This window comes from Cyclopterus lumpus, chromosome 19, assembly GCF_009769545.1.
Source record: "Cyclopterus lumpus isolate fCycLum1 chromosome 19, fCycLum1.pri, whole genome shotgun sequence".
Lineage (NCBI taxonomy): Eukaryota > Metazoa > Chordata > Actinopteri > Perciformes > Cyclopteridae > Cyclopterus > Cyclopterus lumpus.
This window is the reverse complement of record NC_046984.1, coordinates 14524999-14547449: the sequence shown is the minus strand read 5'-3', so window position 1 is coordinate 14547449 and position 22451 is coordinate 14524999. Positions and strand designations below refer to the sequence as shown.

Sequence of the window (22451 nt, the reverse complement as noted above, 5' to 3'; positions counted from 1 at the left end):
AGTTGTGCAGACTAGAATACGGTGTGTTAGGAAACAATAATTTCACATTCAGAACGTGTATTTAAATCTGGAAGTGGTTGTTGAATGAGACTTTTAGAAGAAACGGATTGTAGTCGGACATGAAACGGAGCGGAGCTTATGTTTGCTGTCGGCGAGTCGGGCGCCCGCTTAGTGCATGAAGAAGTCCCTGATGCGCGTGGCCTCGATCCAGGGGATGTAGGCGGCGGTGCGGGTGAAAACGCTGGGCTTGTTCTCCACGGTGCAGCCGATCGGGCCGAAGCTCACCACGCCGTGAACCTCCCAGCGGTCCTGTCCCTCCTGGCACAGCAGAGGACCACCAGAGTCGCCCTGGGAGAAGGAGGAAGAAGAAGGAGAAGAGAGAGAGAGAGATATGAGTCGTGAGGTCAAAATGAATCCTCGCCTCTACCTCCAACACTGTCTGTAAATCTCGGTCCTTTACCTGGCAGGCGGCTGGCGGGCCCTCGGTGTCCCTGAACCCGGCACAGATCATGGAGTCTCGGACGCGTTCGCCCCAGAATTTCTTCTGCCGGCAGGTCTTGAAGTCGATGATGGGCAGGCGGGCTTGGTTCAGGGCTTCTGCGAGAGACACGTTCTCCTTCCCACCTGAAGTGTGTTCAAGAACAACGATTTAAATTCAAACCGCCTTTTTATTAACGCTAGCTAGGCGAAACTGTTGGACAGATGGTCACTGTTTTTTTCCTATTGCACAACCTTCAGGGACCAAATGACCTTTTCCCCTTCTCGTTTACATCCCCTCCACTCACCCCGGGTGTCCCCCCAGCCTGTGACCCAGCAGTAGTGTCCTGGATTGAGGCTGGTCTGCTTGCGCGGCAGGCAGGCGTAGCGGATGAAGTTGGAAGGGACGATCTCTTTGGCAGCCTTCACCAGGGCGATGTCGTAGTCCAGCTCGCTGTGAGCCGGGTACCGGAAGTTCTCGTGCCGGTAGATCCTCTTCACGGGGAAAGTCCTCTCTGCCGTCTCTGAGCGCTTCAGCCGGTGCTTCCCCACGACGATCCTCCAGCTCCCAGCATCCTCAGCTTTACCTCTAATAGGCCCCAAAAAAATAGTTAAAGCAAGGCCTGTGTGTTTTTTTTCTTTCTCACAAAAAACATATTCAAATCCCAACTAAATCTGCTACTCTGGTTTCTTACTTTTGAAAGCAGTGAGCGGCGGTAAGGACCCAGTTCTTGTGGATGAGAGTTCCTCCACAGACATGGATGTAATGTTTACTTCCCCTGGGACGAACCTACGCGAAACAACCAGTGATGAGAGATTATTTGGTAACACTTTATAATAAGGGTACAAATCATATACTTAGGTAATGCTTAACTATTTATTGTATGCCATTATGATTGACTTGATTCCGTTTACAAGTTAATTTCAGACCTTTGAATTTGCCCCGTTAGGAGTATTGTATGATATACTCGTCCGATAGTAATAATCATCTAATAATTATTTGGTGGTGCAGGAAATTGTGATGGTCAGACACCTAAATACTGTGATGGTCGTGTACACAGTGAGGTGAAGGTTTTTCATGTAAACATATGAATCAGAATACAATCAAAACCAAGATTATGTTCAAAACTAGGATACAAGATAATGTAAGTACACTTCTTAGAAAAGAGTTTTACCTTTTTAAAGTGTAAAAAAAGAGAGTTGGAGTATAGCTATTTAGATGGCAATACGTGAGCCGGTTTTCTCTGTTTTACATACATTTTAATGGAATATATTTGCTGTTTTTTGTGGTTTTAGACGGATGGACGGATGAAACGAGTAAATTGAAACCGTCACGTTGCCCTATGGGAACTTTTCATGGGTTTTGCACACTAAAATATAAATTGTAAACATCAATCGCAGCCCTAGAAGGGATACGAGTTTGTCCGGGGTTACGTGTACGGGAGTTTTTTGTGGTATTTCATGCAGTCACTTCAAGACCTCCCAATACTGAACCGCACCAACACAAAGGCAGATTTACCTGCAGAGAGACCTGCCAGGGCCACGAGTGAGGTCTGGCCTCGTTCCCAGACACAATCCTCTCGGCCATGTTGGGCTTGAAGTGAGCCAGGCCACAGTCCCGAGGCCAGTCTAAGAGGAGGAGAGAAGGTGAAGCTCTTAAAACACAGAACAGGCATTCAGATCAAAGCATGTTTTAACGGGAGCCTTGGAGGTGTGTGTTTGTGCATCCTCACCCAGGTGGAGGATCTTGTGCTGCGGCTGTCGCCCGGGGGTGAGCGTGTATGCAGCTGCAGGCAGAGATGCCTTGCTCAACAGCAGCGGCAGCAGCAGAGAGAGAAGGAGGAGCAGAGGAGGTCCAGGTACAGCCATCGTCTATCACATAATCAGAGGCCGGCACACATCCCACGCTATTTATACCAGGCAGCAATCGCACGCAGGTGTACACAAACGGTACGCACACACACACACACACACACGCGCACACAACAGCACGGACAATGAGCGGTGTCGTAACAAAGGCCGAGCGCTGGATTGTTCTCCTGTAACTGCGGGTTTCCACTGCCGATGAGAAAAAGGGGATTTCGGGGAGTCCCATCAGCACTTTCACATACATATAGTATCGTATGCTCAAAGGCAATACAGCACTGTACACAAACATCACATCATGTCACGTGACTTACAGCAGTGACATAGTGACCTGAACATGACCTTGATCTCTGATATCGCAAATCTCCACTGTAGCTTATCCTGCGTACACATGACTCCGTGGAAAAGATGTTATCGGTGTTTACCGGCCAGAGACGGCTTGGATGAATATTACCATCATTATGATTACTTGTCAATCACAACTGGGAGACAGAGCATTCAACTGGAAGAGGAAATACTGGAAGCTCATAAAGATATGTTATCAGCGTCGATGAGTATCAAGGAATAGCAGTACAGAAAAAGACTATTTGATTGAGTGGCGCAACAATTTGTACAGATCCCCAAAGGATGAGTACAAAACATCAAAGGCCAAGCCGGTGTTTGGTTTGACTCCATGAAGAGGAGCCGCTCCCTATGCAGGTATTAACGACTCATTTGAAGATAATCTTAGTTTCAGAAAATAGAAAATCATTTCTGTTAATAGATCCCCGAAATGCCACAAACTGGCCCTTTTTTAAGTGAAATATATCGACAACCTTTGGATGGATTGCCAGGAAATTTGGTACGGACATAAATGTTCCCCTGAGGATGAATTGTAATAACTCTGCTGATCATTTGTCATCATCAGGTCAACATTTCAACGTGTCCAATACTTTGGTTTATGACCAAATATCTGCAAAGCGGACCCCATCACCTTTTAGGTGTACCTTCTGTTTTGCGCTAATGCTAACATGCTAAACTGAACATGTTCAGCAGGTATAATCTAGCCTCACAAATCCACTTGCTTGGCGGAAGACTCTTTTTTTGTACGATTTCCCGTCACAATTGTTAAGCACATTTTAAGAATTCATGCCAATTACAAAGAAACATATTTAATATTACTCTTCATAATCTATTTCGTAGCATATTTACAGTTGCCGGATGCTACAGAGGGAATGGTATTTGGTGAGTGACCGCTGTTCTTATTTGACCAATGCAATATCTTCATGTCATTTTTAGTCCAATTGACCAGAAGAATATAAAGTAAGGATACATAAATGAAAAGCAATGGTGACCTTCATGCCCGCTCTCCGCACATCTGTGAAAATAAGACAACAATAACTGCAGTGGAAGCCACCAGTGAGTTGAGTCTGTGGGGAATCAGGGAGAATGTGCCCGCTCATCTGAATGGCGGCGCCTGAATGGTCACACCTCACCGCCGTGGTTCACCAAGTTTACATGCAACTCAACTTTGTGTACATTTCCCCACAGCGAATTGAGTTGAGCGAGTTTGTGATGATGATGGACGGAGAGTTCAGCGTGTTTTTGAGTCGGCGTTCTCCAACAACATCGTTGGGCCGAGTCGCCTCCTGTGTATATAGTTGAGAGTACATCCTGGACATGTGCTTGCACAGCACTTTTCCTTATGTTTGCTTTTATTTTTTATTCTTCTTATGTTGCAGGTTCAAAGATTAATGACAAACAAAGACTCAAAAGCGTGCACAAATAGAGGTGGTGGCAGAAGTATACAGGGACGTTACTCAAGTATGCAATTAACATCAGCTAAATGAAGTGTCCAAAGTTAAAGAATTAATTATGCAGAACTGTACAAGGTTATAATATTAGAAATATTATGTGTAAGCAGAATTATACTGTCAGTTGAGGAAGAACTAACTACTTTATATCCTGCTTAGTTCCAGCGCATCATATTTTTAAAACGCATTAACCATTAACTTTAATAATGTAATGCTGTGGGGTCAAATGTACAATATTTCCCTCGGAAATGTTCACTAACAACAAGGCATTGATATGTCCTGGTGGTTTTACTAATTTATAGGTAATTTAACTTACTTTCATGAAGACCTCCTTTGGAAAATGCATCATTAAACTGCAGAGTGTAGGTTTGTTTTTAGAAAATAAATAAGTAAGTAATATATTCTTTATAGAAACGATGAATACTTTAATTGCATATAACACAACAAGAGACCCGTGACTGGCTTTTTTTTTTTAAAGATGTTTTGCTCAAGCGTGTTTCAGAAGAATAGTAACTGTTAATTAAAAGATGGATTACATTGATCCTAAAAACAGCAGCCTTTTTGGGACTTTTTCATTAAATAGAAATTACACCCTCTCTAAAAAAAAAAAAGTAGATCCTAATGAGTGGAGGAACAACATTTTTGAACATTTTAGCTCAACCTAATGACAAAGAGAAAGTCTCGACCACAGCAGGATAAAACCAGATGAAAGTGAGAGCTGCTCCCAACGTCGGTGAGTTTATTACGAGGTCATTTGTTCAAATTGAGGACTTGATCCGCCATATTTAATTAGATCAGTCATCTGCCTTGCTGGAGCCGACACACCACCCGGGCTTCTTCAGTGCCTTTATCACACTCTTCTTGCAGCTGTGTCCACTCCCACTCAAAGGGGATTTAGGGTAGATGGTGCCTTCCTCTCCGTACACCTCATCCTCTTCTTTGGCATAAGCTGCCTCCGCTCTGCTTATTCTACGAACAGCTTCTCTGCCTCCCTCCTCCACCTCCCTCCACCCGCCGTCTTCCTCCGGCGTCTCCTCACTCTCACCCTCCGCACAAGCCGAGGAAACAATCATCACGGGCGGATGAAGATCCGGCACAATGGCCCTCACCACGTTCGATATGAGGGGAGGCTTCGGTGCCGTCTTCTTCTTCGAGGTACGTCTCGGTGTTTGCGGGCTGACCTGGAGCTCCAGATGTTTCAGTATGGCCGTGCTCAGCGCCGCTGGGTCCAGCGACGCTCCGTGAACGTCCCACGTCATCCCGTCCTCGTCCCACTGCACCTGCTTCATGCTGCCCCTCCTCCCATTCGGGTCCCCGTCCTCTCCCGGCTTCATCTTCAGACACGACCTCTTCCTCTCCAGGTCGTGCGAGCAGGCGGAGTTGATGTCCCACGTCTGGTCGTCTCCTCGCCTCACCTCCTCCTCGCGGCTGCTCATTGGGAACATGCTGGAGGACGGGGACACCAGATTGGAGTTTGACCCCACCGAGGACTTCAGGTTCAGTCTTGATCCGGGCGGCGAGCCCAGAAAGGAGTGGGAGCCCATGTTGGAGTTGGACAGGTTTCTCCTGAGGCCCCACAAGGAATTGACGGGAGAAATCGTCTGCACCGCTGCATCCACCAGCTCCAGCTGTGACGTCATTGTACCTTCGTCCCTGAACCCCTGTGCCCTTGTGATGCCCTCTCTGGCGTTCAAATGGCACCTGCAGCAGTCCCCCAGTAGCGAGTCGCTCAAGGAAGAAACCAGGGGGGACTTCCAACCGCGACCTGTCGGAAAGCTTGGCCCTGGCTGCCATGGCAGCTCTAGATGGGAAACTGAGGCTCCTCTTCCTGATTCCTGTCCATATGCTGGAGAAGTAGGCGTCAAGTAGCTTAAAATGTGCGCCGGGCTTCTCGGCGGTTCACTCTCTGATATCTCCGAGCCTCCAGGACTGTGCGGCTTCTCTATCACGTCATCAACGAGACATCCGGCGTCTGAAGACGAAGTTTCTGTAAAGTTAACAGACGGGAATATAAAACGAAGAGAGTTCTTCTCCAGGAAGCCCTCGTCCTCTGTGCTGGTCAGCTGGGAGAGATTGGGGGAGTACGACGGCAAGGGGGAGGAGGTGTGAGCCTGCATGGGTGACGTCAGTGGAGAGGGTTTGGCGGAGGACGCCAGTAAGTCTTCCTGCTCATGTGTGCTCAGCGTTAGAGCTGAAGAAGAAGAAGTTAAAAGATCTTCACGCGGTAGAGTTGGTGTCTGTAGGGGGGAGATGAAGGGAGACGGTGTGGTTGGTGAAGAGCTCGGTTTGCGCAGCGGAGAACAAGGGGAGTCCTGGTTTAGACTCGAGGGGCGCGAGGTCCCACCTTTCCATATGACTGTGTCTGGAGTGCTGCTGCGGCTGTGTGTGCTGCTGCTGCCCGCACTCCAGCGCTGCATGTTGGTGATCCAGCGCTCGCTGAGGGCCGGAGGGCCCTGCAAGTCCGCGTGTTGGGCTGAGAGCGACGGCTGGTGGCTGTTGGTGGAGGGGATGTGCTGCCACATGTGCGGGTGCAGCTGCTGCAGCGTCACCGAGTTGCGCTCGGCGTGAGTGTTGGTGCTGGAGCTGCGTCTCAGGTCCACGCGGGTCCAGGCCGGGTCCCGCTTGTGCGGAGGCCCCGTCGCCATGACGACGTCCATGGAACTCTTAGAGAGGGAGAAGATGGGCGCCTGATCATCGCCGTCCTCCGAGCCCAGGACCCTGGAGTACGAGGACGACTGACTGACTGAACGACAGACCGGATGGTAGCTCTCAGACATGGGGCGTCCGGGCCTCGCCATGGCAACAGCACCAACCTGCAAAGAAGACACAGATTTGCTTTCCTTTTTATCCTTAAACCTTCAATTACTAATTTGTGTGTGCCACTTAAGGGATTAAGTCATCGACGTATTAAGTTGCTTATTTTTCACACTCACATTCTGTACATTCATGTATTTCCTATCCTTTTACTCCAACCTTAACCATCACAACCTCACCCCAGACCTCACCCTTACCACTCAAGTAAACCCAATTCTAACCTGAACCTTAATACCAAGTCGCAACCCTCAAATAGGCCACTTCCCAAAACATTTCCTCACCCTGAAGGTCTAAAACTCAAACGTGTCCTCACAAAGATAGATATCCAAGTCCAAACACACAAAGACTCCTAAAGACACGCACTCCCAGATTACCCTAATGGGATTACACAATCCAGATTAATTGATTATTGAGACAAAATGTAGATTGATTGAGACGGTTTAAGTGCCTTCAGTTGAGAGGAGACGAAAAACAATACAGGGACAGCGAGAATGAATGATAGACATTATAACAAATGATAATTAAGTTAGTTAATTCACTTTCTGTGCATCTACGAATAGCCTGCTGTGCCTAATGTTATTCTTCTGTGTCTTTATGCTTTTAAAAAGATGATTATACCAGTTCTTCAGTCCCTCGCTTACTAAAAATCCATAACTTCCACCTGATTTAGTTGAGTAAAACCATATCAATTCATATTTTTGTTAAAATTAACTACCAAAATGTAAAATCCACCTTTGTCCCAGAGTTTCGACCACTGCTATACCTTCACAATGTGCATGTACGGAAAGAATAAACAGCCAGTGAACCCACAGATGTGACAGAATACAGATAAAAGAGAGAAAAATAGCGTCTTACCTTTTTTTAAGTTCACACCTTGTGTCCTGTTTTGCCCTCTGGCACAGAGAAGGCAGCGCTACATTCCTCTTCCTCCTCTTCCCTCACTTCTTAATAAAGTCTCGTTTCCAGCCGCCCTCCGATCCTCAAACGCACACTGCTCGGACTCGTCTCCAGCTCGATCTCGTCCCTCTTTCTCTCCTCTCACAACACGACCTCACGTGACCGTTGGCATCAGAGTGAAAATGAGGATTTCTCTCTGTGAATGTGCTGTGCACATATGCGTGTGTACAAGACTGAGGGCCATTACTCTACCTTCAGCTCTGGGGATTAGCCTTCATCCCATTAGCTGCCATCCAATCTCTGAACAGTTGAGTGTGTGAGTGTGTGTGTGTGTGTGTGTGTGTGTGTGTGTGTGTGTGTGTGTGTGTGTGTGTGGTGAAAAGCTAATAAGCATTTTGATTCTGAGCTAAGCCCAGGTCATTGGTCAGAGCAGATATCGGACTCAGACTTCAAGAAAAAATTAACTTAATTTACAGAAAACGTCATGTGTATTATAAAATGGTGTACAGTTTGAAGACACTGCAGGTGGAAACAAATGAAAATAAAAACAAATATCACCATGAAACTTGCATTTAAGGCAATTTCTTTCTTTTTTGTATTACAAGTTTTCTAAAAATGTTCATATATGCAATAGTGGCGTTATGTAACCATAACTTCTGGTGAATTTAGGAGAAATCTTAAGATACAAAAAAACAAAAGCAGTAAAATAATCACCTAAATGTGTATTTTAGATGTTTTCTCCCCACTCGTTTGCAACGTTGTATGAATGAATGAATGTAATGGTTGCAAAATAGTTCAATAATTGACTTGAAGCCGGATAACAGACATGGTGAGAATCATCCAGCTGTGCCCTCTCTCTGCTCTCCAAGGTCACATCACTTCACAGGTCAACAACAAGAGACTCGCACGTTAATAACTAATGCTACAAAGGTAGCTTCAGACTGAGGAATAATCATGGCAGGTAAGCGGTAAACTGCACTCCATCCATATGTCTGACAGACGTATGGGTTTAATTCCCCTTTAATGTGTTTCTTTGTTCAGACCCGGTGTCACTGCTTGCTGGAGTGTCTGTGGGTCTCCTGTTGCTGCTGCTGCTTGGTCTGCTTGTGTATTACCTGTGGAGGAGGAAGAGGAGGAAGAAGAAGGGTCGTAGTCAGTACGAGGAGCTGCTCTCTACAGGGCCTTCAGCACCGGCATGCTCTGCTCCGGTGATCCCGGTGTCTCAGGACTCCTTGGCCACGTTAGTACCATGAAATAAACTTGGACATAGTCCTGCATATTATCGAGTTTGATGTATTTACATACATATTTGTGATTAAATATATTTATATATATATATTTATTTATATATATACGTATATATATATATATATATATATATATATATATATAAATCTTTATATATATCTTTTTATATGTATATATCTTATATATAAATTTATTTATATATAAAAAGATATATATACATATAAAAGATATATATATATATATATATATATATATATATATAAAAAAGAAAATAAGGGACTTGTGGCCTTGATTTTAGCTGATCAATTGTGTGTGTGTGTGTGTGTGTAAGGCCACGTGAGATCCTTTTCACTGTGCCTCCTCGCTTCACGACAAAAAACCACGGTGATCTGAAAAATGAAGAAGAGGCGAAGGACAAGGAGATGAAGATGGAGGCCAAGAGGGACATACTAGCTCATCGTGGGTCATTCTCAGTGAGGAGTAGGTCATGACTGCCTTCATCTGACACCATGTCTGCTAATTTAAAGTCATTGGAAACCTAAATCCAGGTATAATTGGTGCTAACTCAAGTGATGTACTTCCCATGCTGTGAGGATGGTACCCAGTGGGGACGGTGCTGGCCGGCCTCTACGCGGGCCCTCCTCTCAACGAGGTGGTGGCACCTCCTCCCGGCATGGCCACCCGTCTCTGCTTCTCCGTGGAGTATCGACACATCAGCGAGCAGCTCCTGGTCTCCTTGCTGCGCCTCGGCAACCTCCCTCCCCGCTTCCACGGCAACGTCACGCTGGTGGAGCTGCGCCGTCTCCCTGACGACCGGCGGCCCCGCCAGGCCAAGGCCCGGGGCACGGGGCCCGACCCGGAGTTCAACGACTGCTTTGTCTTCCAGGCGAGGACGAGCACGTTAAGACACGCGGAGGAATGAATGCAACCGAATCGACAAACAACAATTTGTGTCTCACACACTTCCTGTGTGTGTGTGTGTGTGTGTGTGTGTGTGTGTGTGTGTGTGTGTGTGTGTGTCCCCACAGGTGTCAGGTGTGTGCGTGCCTCAGAGCACCCTGAGCGTGTGCGTGCTGAGTGTGGAGCAAGACGGTAAGCGCCACGCGGTGGGCAGGGTGCTGTTTCCTCTGGAGGGGGAGCTCGGTCAGGCTGGCAGGGTGCTCTGGAGGGACCTGGAGACAGAGGACCACCCACAGGTACCTGTGCTGCAATGAAGTACTTTTACTCAAGTACTGTCGTTGGGTATATATTTGATGTACTTTTACACCACTAGATATTTCTACACAGTTGTACTTACTTTTAGATAGAAGATAAACTGAAGAAGGAAGTTTTGTATGTTGAGAAAATTATCTACTTCATTAGTAAATTCAAAACATTTCTGAGCTTGTGAAAAACTTTTTCGACACCCGTGATTCTTACAGGACAATGACTACAAACATGTGATGACATATATACACATATAATATAATATACATGTAACATGATGCATTGCTGTAGATTAAACTTCTCAACAGTAAATAAAGGAGTTAAAATTAGCACAACCATGCAACAACAACATTAAAATACAACATACTCACCAATGCAGCAGTAATATTAATTAAAAAACATAATGAGTACTTTTATTTGTTTATAATAGACTATATATACACTACACTTTTTAAGTAAGGTTTTTAAATGCAGGACTTGTAATAGAGTAGGGCTGGGCAATATATAAATATTATATTGATATTGTGATATGAGACTAGATCAAATTAGACCAAATTAAAATCATTGTGTCGTCTCCAATCCGTGTCAGTGCTCAGAGCTGGGTGACGTGCAGGTGTCTCTCAGCTACAGTCCGTCTCTGCAGCGCCTCTCTGTGCTTGTTCTGAGGGCTCGAGGCCTACAGCTGCTCACGGACGCAGGTACGTCTCTTCAGGTGAAAAGCTTGCGGGCGTCCATGTTCGCGCTCCTCATCCGACGTCTTCACAGGTTTCGAAAACATTAAACAAATCTACTGCGTCTGTGCGTTTCCCCCCCAGGTGTGTGTGTCCAGGTGAGCTTACAGATACACACTCAGGTGGTGAAGATGAAGCGCAGCTGCGTGGTGAAAAGTCCAAACGACCCCTATTTCCACCACAGGATGACCTTCAAACTGCGCTCGCAGCACCTGGACGAGGCCTGTCTGAGATTTGAGCTGCAGGAGCCGAACGTCGTCCGCTCAGGTGAGAGGGGCGAGCTCGGTGCGCTCGCTTCATATCGGATGTCCTGTTGCATCAACTTCAAGCATTCATTCAGCTGTGGGTTCACCTTGGCTCTGCTCCGTCTGCATCGTTCTCCCAGAGCCTCCGGCCCTGCTGGGAGTGCTGGTTTTGGGCCCCTTCATGTACGCCAGGGGCCAACAGCTGCAGCACTGGATGGACATGGTCAACACACCGCAGGAGCCAGTTGAACTGTGGCACGGACTGGGCAGAGCCACTTAAACGCCTGTTTTAATGGGGCAGAAAACAGATGCACAATCCTCATCTTTAAACTTTAAACCGTAGTTTTTTTTCACGTCTTAAAAAAAAAAAAGTTATTATCTCTAATCCAGAACCAGATGCTTTAATAATCACCCTCACCTGAATCTTAAGTATCATACGAATATTTTTCTTTTTTCCTGAAATGTTACTTTTTAACCATTAATGTGGATGTACGACTTTATTGATATCTAAACAACTAGAGAAGATTTGACACGTTTCTTTTCCTTTTTTTCTTAAAGCTCAGTTTCGCAACCACTAAATTAGAATCTCGCAGCATAAAATTGGAAGATAATTAATTGTTTACACCTTTTGTAACATTTCACAGTATCATTCATTCAAAATGTGCATAGAAGATTTAATGTGTGGAATAAAGTGACAGAGTGAGATGAAGACATTTTCTTTTTCAGTGTCATTATTGCTGTTTTTGATTACCTATATAACTTATCTTTCAGTTTATAATCGAGAAACAACTCTATCAAAGTTATGTTTGTGACTTACAGTCAAGATGTTTTTTACATGCAATCAGTTTAAATAGTAGTAAAATATGAATTATTGCATAGTTAAACCAGTTGACATAATTAAAATACTGCTTCCACAAATACATCAATAATATTCTAATATATATAACTGAGTACATTGTTATTTAATACTCCTTAAGTCGTAGGAAGAGTTTGAATGCAGGGATTGTAATGAAGTATTTTAAACTGGTATTACTGCATTTATTTGAGTGAAATATTTCAATACTTGTATATCTTAACCTGAATTACAACACATTATTTGTTCACGGTATTAAATCATGAAAGGTACTTCTTGACGTTGTCCACGAGGCGGCGCCCTCTACTTTTATATCTGTGCGCGCAGCCGCAGTTGAAACCACCAGAGTGTCAAAGCGGAAGTGAACAAAGTCGATGGACGTGGAGCTGATTTAAAGGTCTTCACTCTCATGTCGGTGTTTTCCATCCACCATGAAGATAAACGAGAACACTTTACTGGAGGGGAACAACGTCGTGCTGGTTCCTTACGACGCGAAGCACGTGCCCAGGTAGGCTGGGAGACGCACGAGAGCATCGTTACATTTATTCATTGATTTAATTAATTGAATGTGCTCCTCTGCTGATGTGTTCTTGTTGCAGTGTTTGGCTTCATGTTTAAATATGCTAATTTGATTCCTTAATAAAGGGTTAGCTTCTTTCTAATTGATCTTTTAACAAATAAAGTATAGTGCGGTACTTAAGTACAACTTTAGGTGTTTTAACTTTACATTACCAGTTCTAAAAAAAAATGCTACTATTAATCTACTGCATTTATGACCGCTTTAGATAATTAAATATAAATCAACTAATACGTTTTTACCTGATATATTAAAGTGCATGCTCCACTCATTATAATCCAGTGATAATATATACATTATTCCTCATTGGGCCATTCTGCACAATGAGCACTTAGACTTTCGGTAAATTCTGTATCTGTATTTTTATGGTAATATTTTTGTCCACCCTGGATAACTGTGTGTATAACAAGTGTTTTCAGTTGTCATGAAGATGATGAAAAATTAATTTAAATCCATCGAAGCACATCAAGACTTCTCCTTCACTGACCGACATTTCCATCTTGTTTTTTTATCTGCTCGTTTCAGGTATCACGAGTGGATGAAGTCTCCCGAGCTGCAGCAGCTGACCGCTTCAGAGCCGCTGACCCTGGAACAGGAGTACGACATGCAGAGGAGCTGGAGGGAAGACGATGACAGTAAGCGGCCATCTTCACGCAGAAAATACCACTTTCAGTCCTCAAAGAGCCATCGTGTATTAACAAACATCCTTTTGCCCAGTAACTTTTAACCGGTTTTCCACGGATACGATGTGAAAATAAGAGATCGCACCTTTCTGAGGTCATAGTAGATGTGTAAACTATTTGACATTTTAGTTAAAGAAAAATCTGTTTTATTATTATTATTATTATCTGTCTTTTCCAGAGTGCACGTTCATCATCTTGGCCAAGCAGCAGTGGGCAGACGGCAGTGTAGAAGAGGAGCAGTGCATGGTGGGAGATGTCAACATCTTCCTGACCGACCCCACGGACCCAACACTGGCTGAGCTGGAGATCATGATAGCGGGTGATGCCCGACGTGTTATCCAAATGCATTATAAAACATCTGCAATCAACCTGTGTTTTGATGCACTTGTTTGTATTTTCACCTCCACTGATACTTCCGAGGTTTTCTTGTCTTGAACAGAGCCCGGTCACCGAGGCAAAGGCATCGGGAGAGAGGTGACGCACATGATGATGAGCTACGGTGAGCAGCTTATAGTAGCCGGTTAAATGTACACAACACGCCTTGTTACAGATAGCAGAAAAGAGGTTTTAATCACGTTTTTGCTTTCCGACGACAGGCGGCCCCGTGGAGGGAACTCCGGTTGCAAAGTTGTGAGTGACGGTGATCTTGTCTTCCACCAGGAGTCACCAAACTTGGGGTCCAAAAGTTTGAAGCGAAAATTGGGCTGAACAACGAGGTCAGCGTCGCCATGTTTAAGAAGCTCCACTTCCAGGAGGTAACGAGATCACATGACACCCCCCCCCCCCCCCCCCCCCCCCCCAGAGTAGAGAGAGCGCCTCGTGAGCGAGTGTAAACCGGCGTCCTCTCGGGTGTCTTCCAGGCGTCGGTGTGCGAGGTGTTCAAAGAGGTGACGCTCGCGATGACGGTGGACGAGTCCGTTCGGACGAGGCTGCTGGAGGCCACGGCCGACATGAAGGAGCGCGACTACAGACGGACGTGCAGCGACAGACGGGAACACGTTTGAAACGCTGCGCTAGAGATGGAGACCGATGGAACATCCGAGCTCAAATCTGGTGTGTGTGCTTTGAACCTTTCAGACATTTACACACATCGGCAGAGTTGGGAGGTCGATTTTTACTCAAGTACAATTTTTTGACGTTCTGATTCATTTATGTGAGTATTGTGTTCAGATACTCCTGCATGTGATGCTCTCCACATGAAGAGCATTGATGCTGGGAGGTAAGGCCTGGCTTCCTGCTGGTCAGAAAACTAAAATCTTTATGGACCTGGCTTTTTGCAAAAGGGCGTTATCGTGCTGAAAGTATCTTAACCCGAGGTTGAAAGTGTATCATCGTTAACAGTTGCATTGAGGTTTCCCTTAATTAAAACTAAGGGGCCTAACCCGAAACATATAAACTATATACAACTATCGATCTGTTGGTTGTATATATTGTTTATTGCAGATTCAGATCTTTCCATCAACATGAGATGAATATCTCATTTTTTAAGGATATGCATGGATATATTTTAGTTTCTAGTGTGTGTTAACTATATTTGAATCCTAAAACATTTAGCTGCAGAATAAATCCGGCAGGAAAGAGCGTTTCTATTTTCTGGTGCACTCTGCCTGAGGCCTAATGGCAGTGAAACACATCTCTTACATTACAATAAATCATCACGTGTCTCATCTTCCTCCTTATTGACACATTAGTCTGCGGCATTTCTCATAATTCTCTCCTTCAAAACCGGAAGCTTAATGGAACAGCTTTTATATCGCACCGCATGACCCCAAATGTGCATATTGCCATTTCCTCCTACGGGCAAGTAATTCAAATTATTTAACGAGAGATTGTTTCGGGGCATCCAGCATTTTTTTTAATGATAAATACACCCCCAGCTGTCAAAATCCAGGTGAGAGAATTAGGTAAGTCAGGCATTTTTCAGACATGCTGACTGTTATTCTGCAATATACATGCAATAAAAAAAATGTAACTCCTAATTGTATCCATTTCGCTCAGCGCATTTCTTTTGCACTATTCTTGGTTCATTGTACTGTTGCTGGTTATGAATAAACTCAGTCTAGCATCTGACATTTCAGACTTTTTCACCGTACTATGACTACTAAGACTTCTTTGTTCCTTCTTTCTTAAAAGTTCAGTTTTCTTTTACAAAGACAAAATTAAAGATGGAGTTTTCACCAAAATAAAGAAGCTTAATAGAGTACGTGGTGATGAATTGCTTTGCAAAATACACATTTTAGTCATTGTCGATTCAGCCATTTTGTCCTAACTTCAGGTGTTTCACCACGATTTCAGGTTTAGTTATGAAAACAGACACAATGTTCAGGTATTTCTTGCAGTGCATAGCCATTTTATTAACACGGACATTGTTTGAGAGCGTGGATGAAGCTGTACAAGAACCACAGCAGCAAAAGGTAGCCCCGACAAATTAAAACAAGTTGCATTTCAAAAGAGCCGTGAAACTGAAGAAAAAAAAGATAAATAATCTGCCAGTTGCTTTTTAGGTAAAAGATTACAAGAAGAGAGGCATTTCAGATTTAGGATCAACAGTTCAATATCAGCACTTGGTCCTTTATTACGCCATATGATTCAGGGAATTTGAGCTAGAGTAAAGTTAAATACTTTAACCACTGAATTAAATATCCCCTTAACTAAACATGTTCACTATATTACATTACAGATACACTTTTTGTAATTTTTGCTGCATTTTTGTACTTTTCTTCCATGCAGCCAGTGGTTTCCATTTCGTCTGTGCAGTATCTAACTATCAATATTATATTAATATTGACAGTAATTTCACTTTAACACCAATTACTGCAGACTTGATCTTGACTGATGAATTCAACAGCTTTAGAAAGTTAGAGTTTCCTAATAATTTCTTCTCAGATTTTATAGGAATTAATGGAAACCAATGGGTGGAAGGAAAGAAGGTACGATATATCCAAAAGGCCTCAAACATAACAGCATTTTAATTTTCTAGCAAAAGGGGGACGATCATTTAAAACAGTTTGTGTACATTAGAGCCCGACTGATTAAGCCAATATTTGAGATATAATTTTAACAAAAATTTGCGCTGAGACAATTAGTCAGTTAATCGATTTGTCGATTGACAGAAAAATGATGTACAACTATATTTGTAAATCAATTCATTTTATTGAGCCCTCTGCTGGACAAACTATGTAATGACAACACTGTTTCTAAATGACCTCGATCATCTTTGGCATTTCTGGACTGCTGGAAAACAGCTGACATTGACTCACATCATCCAATTAAATCTGTGATACGTTAAAGATCCACTTGATGCCAGACGTGTGTGTATTATCTGTGAGATTGAGCTGGTTTGACCGATTTAAGACTATAAAGACAGAGGAGGCCACAGGCGACTGAGCTCTACATTCATACAGCCTTCACTGCACATGCTCAGACTGCCACATCGAAAACACCGGCTCACGCACAACTCTGACTGGCAGGTAACATGTGACTCGGCGCTCCAGTGCAGCACAGACAGGGTCACCTGACTTTTCACTGAACATCTCTCCCCACGCTGCACGTGATGCACCAAAACACAAAGCTGGTCGAAGTGCACAACGTGTTTGATGGGGAGAAATTCAAGAAGATGAGTCTTTTTTTTTTCTCTTAAAAACAGACTGCAGTACAAAGAGGGTACAAGCGACAACAATTCCATAGGAATTTAAGAAGATTGTAACACACCTGTCCATCCCCCTCTGTCTTATCTGTACAGACGTTCCACCTCCCAGCACCAGAAACAGGGTGAGGGGATGCAGGGTTGCCCGTCTTAATGATATTCATGATTTCAGCATATTAAAAAAATAAAATAAAAAAAAATCCCCGGTGGGAGAGGAAAACCTGCATTTCTGGAACTTGATGGGCGGCAGATGAGGGTTTAGTTCTTGGACGCTTGTTGTGTAGATTCAAGAAACTCCTTTGCCGCAGACGACAGATTTTGCACCAGCTGCCTGACCACAACCTCCTGCTCTTTGGCCCAGGACAAGCCGTCGTCCACGGCGACGTTGACGGGCACGCACACGGCTTCCTTCTGCAGGTCGGTCAGCCTGCAGGCGGCGGCGACTCCCGCCAATCCCAGCAGCAGCAGGAGGAGGAGCTTGAACATCAGGCCGACGAGCGAACGGCGAGGTTTAGCCGTCTTTTGCACAGCCGCCTTTTTGTCTGCTGAGATAAAGCGAGAGACGTTAGAACCACTCCCAAAACAACGTCTTCATCATAGCTTGTGAATGTGATGCTTTATTGGCAACTGATGGTCAAATGGAAGATGTCGATTCATCCTTCAATGCATCAGTCTGATACACCAAGTTAAGATTAGTTTTCCAACACACTTCCGACTTAAACTTCTCAAAAAGCCTCTCACGGGCTGAAATAGTTGTTTAACTTCAATAAAACATCTAAAATAAAACATCCCTTGAAGAGGTGCATCATCCCGACCTTTAGACTCACCTGCTGCCTGTCCGTTCTTTTTCTTCTTCTCCTCGTTCTTTTTCTTCTGTTGTTCCCGCGCAGCCGCGGCCGCCATCTGAGCGTTGTACTCTTTCCTCCGCTTCTCCTTCTCCTCCGCCTTCTCCCGTTTACGAGCCTCCTTGTCTTTGGCCTCCCGCTCCTTCTGCTTCACCTCCCTCTTCCTCTCCAGCTCTGATGGAGGGATGAGAAGCGGAGCAGTGAGACATTAATAGAGCTGTATTTCAATTAAATGCTCTTGAACCTCGGCAGATAACAACTCCCATAAGACCTCAAAAAACCACCATCATTACTATCTCAGCCTACTCATGTTGAGAGCCAGAGAAAGAGAATAAACATAGTAAGCTGAGTCAATAGTATTTTTTGTATGATACTTCCAAAAATGAGCTATATTTCTTTCTCTCTCTCATTATATATATATATATATATATATATATATATATATATATATATATATATATATATATATATATATAGTACAGAAATTAGACTTGTTATTGACATTAATGTATTATGAAGCATAAGAGAGGATCACTGTTTTATTATTCTGTTTGTTAATGACAAATGTAATGATTAATTGTATGATGCATGAGAATGAATGGATGTTTTATTGTTTAGACAATAGTTAAAAGGGATGCCGATTGAAACATGAGATGTTGCTTTTATTCTGAAGGCAGGACAATAGGGTTTTATTCTGAAGGGGAACTTCCTGTCCTTGACCGGAAGTGTGAGCTTTGACCCCGCTACTTTATCGATTTGAGGCATTCTTTGAAGTGGCGAATGGAACTAACCCTCAGGTGTGAACCTTATGTCTTATTCGCTGGTCAGCGTAGCATGCTGTGTCTCTGAAAGGTATTTGCATGAATACCTCCACTAACCGATGGGAGCTTAGCTCAGCGAATGCACTGCGAATAAAACTAATTGCAAGACGTGAATTTGGTCTCTTACGTGGTGACGCCAGACAGAAACTGCTGGCTACGTCAGGAGACTGGAAGCGAAACCATGTGAGCGCGTCCGGGCCTGGACTGTGTGTATGTATACAGATGACTCTTGTTTGTTATGATTAAATAATGATTATTATATATCTCTGGCTTCGGAGCTTCTTCTTCCAAGCACCAGGCAGCTCGAGATTCTCTGAACTTTTACACTTAACTTAAGTAAAGGATCTGAGTACTTCTTACAGCACTTTTTATAAATCAATACAAAGCAGGACGACAAATCAGATAGTTTTCAGTACTGTGTCAACAAAACAATCGTGGTTCGATATCTAGCCCTTTGGAATAAAATGTGGTTAAGATGCAAAACTTATTTTGAGGCTCAAAATAAAAAGATGATACTTCACCTTTTTCCCTCAAGAGGCGTTTCGCTCGTACGCGATCAACCTCATCCTGAAGATCTCTCATGTGCTGCAGAACCTGCAAAACAAAATCTCCTTTTAGTCATTCTTTTTTTTCCCTTTCTCAACTCAATTGTATAATTCAGAAGGGGCTTTATTGACAGGAAAGTGTCAAGAGCATCGTTGCCAAAGCAAGAGCGGCCTCACCTTGGTGGCACACTGTTTGCACTGCTTCTCGTCCAGACAGTCTCCTGCTGCTTTAGCCAGGCCGGCCTCCAGCGGGTTGTCCTTCAGGTCCAACCACTTCAGACTCTGGGAACAAACAACATTGGTTTCAATTAGGGCTGGGCAATAATTCATTATGACAATTTATTGTCTCTCTATTGGATCACGTGTCGAGATTGCGTGATACACGGTTTATTAAATTGATGATAACAAGCACATACCAACTAAAATCTCTCAGAAAATCAGATTATTTTGGAGTAAATTTCTAAATTGAAATAGTAAATACTAAGTACTTTTTCATCTGAAATTACCTATATCGTGATAGAAGATTTATACCGTGCATCCCTGGTATTGATCTCATCTAACTCTCGTCAAGAAAGTCAATAAGCACACATAAATCACAACCTATTTCTTAAATCAAGGGCAGTAATTTGTACTAACTCATAGTTTCCAATTAAAAAAAAATATTTTTCAGAACAGGAAACCTGAGAAAGAATAGTGTGCAAGGGACCTCTAATAAAAGCAGGTCAGCAGATAAACAGTGTTGCCAATAAACAACAGGTGAACTCCACAATCAACATCATTTTATCAAGATAATAGTTTTATTCTGCACCCAAATGTGTGTGAGAAGGACTATTAGATCAAATTAATTGTCTAACTGGAGTATAGACATCATAGGAGCATCAGTCTTGACATTACAGACATTGACGTTGCGGCTTCATGTTGCAGGATCAGTAAATATAAATGCAACATGAGCAAACGGTGCTTGTGTCACCCACCCTGAGCTGAGAGACGCTGACGGGCAGAACGGTCAGCTTGTTGTTGTACAGGTCCAGATGTTGAAGGCTGGCCAGGTTCCCCAGGTCATCTGGCAGACAGGTCAGCTGATTTTTACTGAGATCCACCTTCACCAGGTGGGTCAGGTTGCAGAACTCTGGCTAGAAGAAGGAAACCCAGCCAAAAGAAATAAGAACTCAAAGTCCAGCGTTGGTGACGGTGGTAAATCTGCAGGTAGCGTTTAAGGTCAGCAGGCTGAGAAAGAGGTTGAAGAACCGAGTGAACACAGAAGGTCACAATCACGCTTTAGTCCCAGAGTTTGCTGGGGTGAGAAGATGTCGGAGACCAATTCCTCTATGATGACATTTCCTTAAAAAAAAATTGTACAGTCAAGTCTATTTAAATCGTCTGTGTATATATTCAAATGTGTCTCGAAGGGGTTGGAAACACACTCTTCCCTTCAGACTTGATTCAGACAAAGAAAACTCCACAAAAGAAGTAGAAATCCTTCTTCTGGGGTGGAAAAAGTTACATTTGATTCATTTAGACTAAAACACAGTAATTTAGTGTTATTAATGAAGAAGAACATTTTAATTGTGCCATAATTGAGACCATCGTTGGCACCCTGTGAATTTCACACTGCTTTTATATTCAATATAATGAAAAGGCCAAAAAGTTTAAAAAATTTAAACAGCCCTTCGTCTCATAAAACAAGAACTAGTAGTTGGATAATCTTTTATTTTCTTAATTTATTCTCTTAACTTCAACCGCTATCATGATCTAGCACACCAACGTATCCTTTAAAAACCCACAATGCAACTGAAATATTAGGTATGTTTAATTTCCAACCTATAGGGTCCATAAGATCACCAGATACATATGAGGGGTTTACAAAATAATTAAAAAGGGATAAGGAAGAAAATGATTCAATGTCTGGATACATGTACCTCTTCAGGCCTCTAAAGATCCTTAAAACTAACCCATCAGAGGATGCATCATCACTCTATGGATGAACCCACAACTCACATATACATACATATACAAACACTAATACACATTACTTTGTGTTAAGGGGCAACAAGACAAAAAAAAAGGTTTGTCCTCAATAGATTTGAGGGATAAAATGGTGAAAGATTGAGTTTATACTTACAGGAAGGGAGGTGATGTTGTTGCAAGACAAGTCCACAACAGTCGCTTTGGTGAATAAAGCCTGTTAGAAAAAAATCACACCACGGGTCAGTTCGATTGCGCAAACATGCATCCACATCCACGTGAACGTGTAATTAACGTGTTCACACACACTCACCAGCTCTCTGACTGGCACCTCGGTGAGGTTGCACAGGCTCAGGTCCACTTCGTTACCGCTGATTTTATCCTTCAGGTTCAACACTTTGCTGTTTTTACTCATTCTGCTAACCTGAGGTAAAGTCTGTGTAACCGGTGAGAAAACGTGCTGCAGGTTTAATGTGGAACAATATATATATATATATATATATTTTTTGCACACGTTGTCACAGTTTCGTGCTGCAGAGAGCAGGAAAAACCCGCTCCTACGTCACGTTGTCGCTCACCTGTTACGGCAGCGGGGGACTCGACCGGACGGGAAACGAGCGGTGCCAACTTCTTAACGTGGAGAAAGTTATCGGTGAAGCCCCGAGACGTTGTGTACGTGTAGTGGTGTTTTCTTTTTCTCTCTCAGCACTGACTGCCTCAATGAAAGTCCACGTCACTGATTGAACGACAGCGCGAGGAGACGTTTTAAAAAAAAAAAACAGCGCCACCTGCAGCCCCGGAGGACCCACCACCAACTGCAGGACTTGTAACGGAACAATACATCTAAATATATAATTCAAGTCATATTTAAATATACAATTCAATTCATATTTAAATATCAACTATTTGCTATTTATAAAAAATATGCATTTACTACTTTTGAATTAATTAAATAAATGTGATTATGTCCAGCCCCAATGTACTACATACCAGCCTCCTCTGGTAGTTCTGCATGAACCCGGGTCACTCGTGTGACAGGTGCCAGTGTTTACTGGACCACCGTAATAGCCAATGCTGTGTAGCATGAGATATATATTTATCTTTTAGATTTCAGTTTTCTTATTGTTTTTTAATAGTTGTTTGAGGAGTGAGTTATACTAGAAGATGGAATAAACAAAAAAGAAAAAACTGCGTAGACTCTAAATCTGGCCTCAAAAGTATTATGGTCTGGGGCTTTCA

General features: G+C 43.4%; 4 protein-coding genes across 5 annotated transcripts; 2 read left to right on the top strand and 2 right to left on the bottom strand.

The window, feature by feature from the left end:
• Positions 1–168: 168 nt before the first annotated feature.
• Positions 169–2346, bottom strand: zgc:112285 (uncharacterized protein LOC561476 homolog). Its single transcript, XM_034559403.1, has 6 exons — positions 2211–2346; positions 1997–2106; positions 1173–1267; positions 786–1066; positions 461–624; positions 169–348 (listed from the first exon to the last, which is right to left on the bottom strand). Exons 1-6 carry the CDS (start codon positions 2344–2346, stop codon positions 169–171), a joined length of 966 nt encoding a protein of 321 aa, XP_034415294.1.
• Positions 2347–8801: 6455 nt separating this feature from the next.
• Positions 8802–11557, top strand: syt15 (synaptotagmin XV). The gene is made up of 8 exons (XM_034559336.1): positions 8802–8808; positions 8889–9087; positions 9427–9575; positions 9689–9981; positions 10124–10291; positions 10891–10999; positions 11117–11299; positions 11418–11557. The coding sequence occupies exons 1-8, from the start codon at positions 8802–8804 to the stop codon at positions 11555–11557; spliced, it is 1248 nt and encodes a 415-aa protein (XP_034415227.1).
• A 925-nt stretch (positions 11558–12482) lies between these two features.
• nat9 (N-acetyltransferase 9 (GCN5-related, putative)) lies at positions 12483–15460 on the top strand. Its single transcript, XM_034558521.1, has 6 exons — positions 12483–12638; positions 13233–13342; positions 13569–13709; positions 13830–13889; positions 14051–14145; positions 14251–15460. The coding sequence occupies exons 1-6, from the start codon at positions 12562–12564 to the stop codon at positions 14392–14394; spliced, it is 627 nt and encodes a 208-aa protein (XP_034414412.1). The 5' UTR covers positions 12483–12561; the 3' UTR covers positions 14395–15460.
• Positions 15461–16523: 1063 nt separating this feature from the next.
• Positions 16524–21952, bottom strand: lrrc59 (leucine rich repeat containing 59). Of its 2 annotated transcripts, none has more exons than XM_034559381.1 (8): positions 21791–21952; positions 21526–21648; positions 21370–21429; positions 20222–20380; positions 19425–19529; positions 19224–19296; positions 17864–18055; positions 16524–17581 (listed from the first exon to the last, which is right to left on the bottom strand). In XM_034559381.1, the coding sequence occupies exons 2-8, from the start codon at positions 21625–21627 to the stop codon at positions 17295–17297; spliced, it is 978 nt and encodes a 325-aa protein (XP_034415272.1). In that variant the 5' UTR covers positions 21628–21648; positions 21791–21952; the 3' UTR covers positions 16524–17294. The 2 variants fall into 2 exon arrangements, with proteins under 2 accessions (XP_034415272.1, XP_034415273.1); XM_034559382.1 differs by having other exon boundaries at positions 16524–17578.
• Positions 21953–22451: the final 499 nt, after the last annotated feature.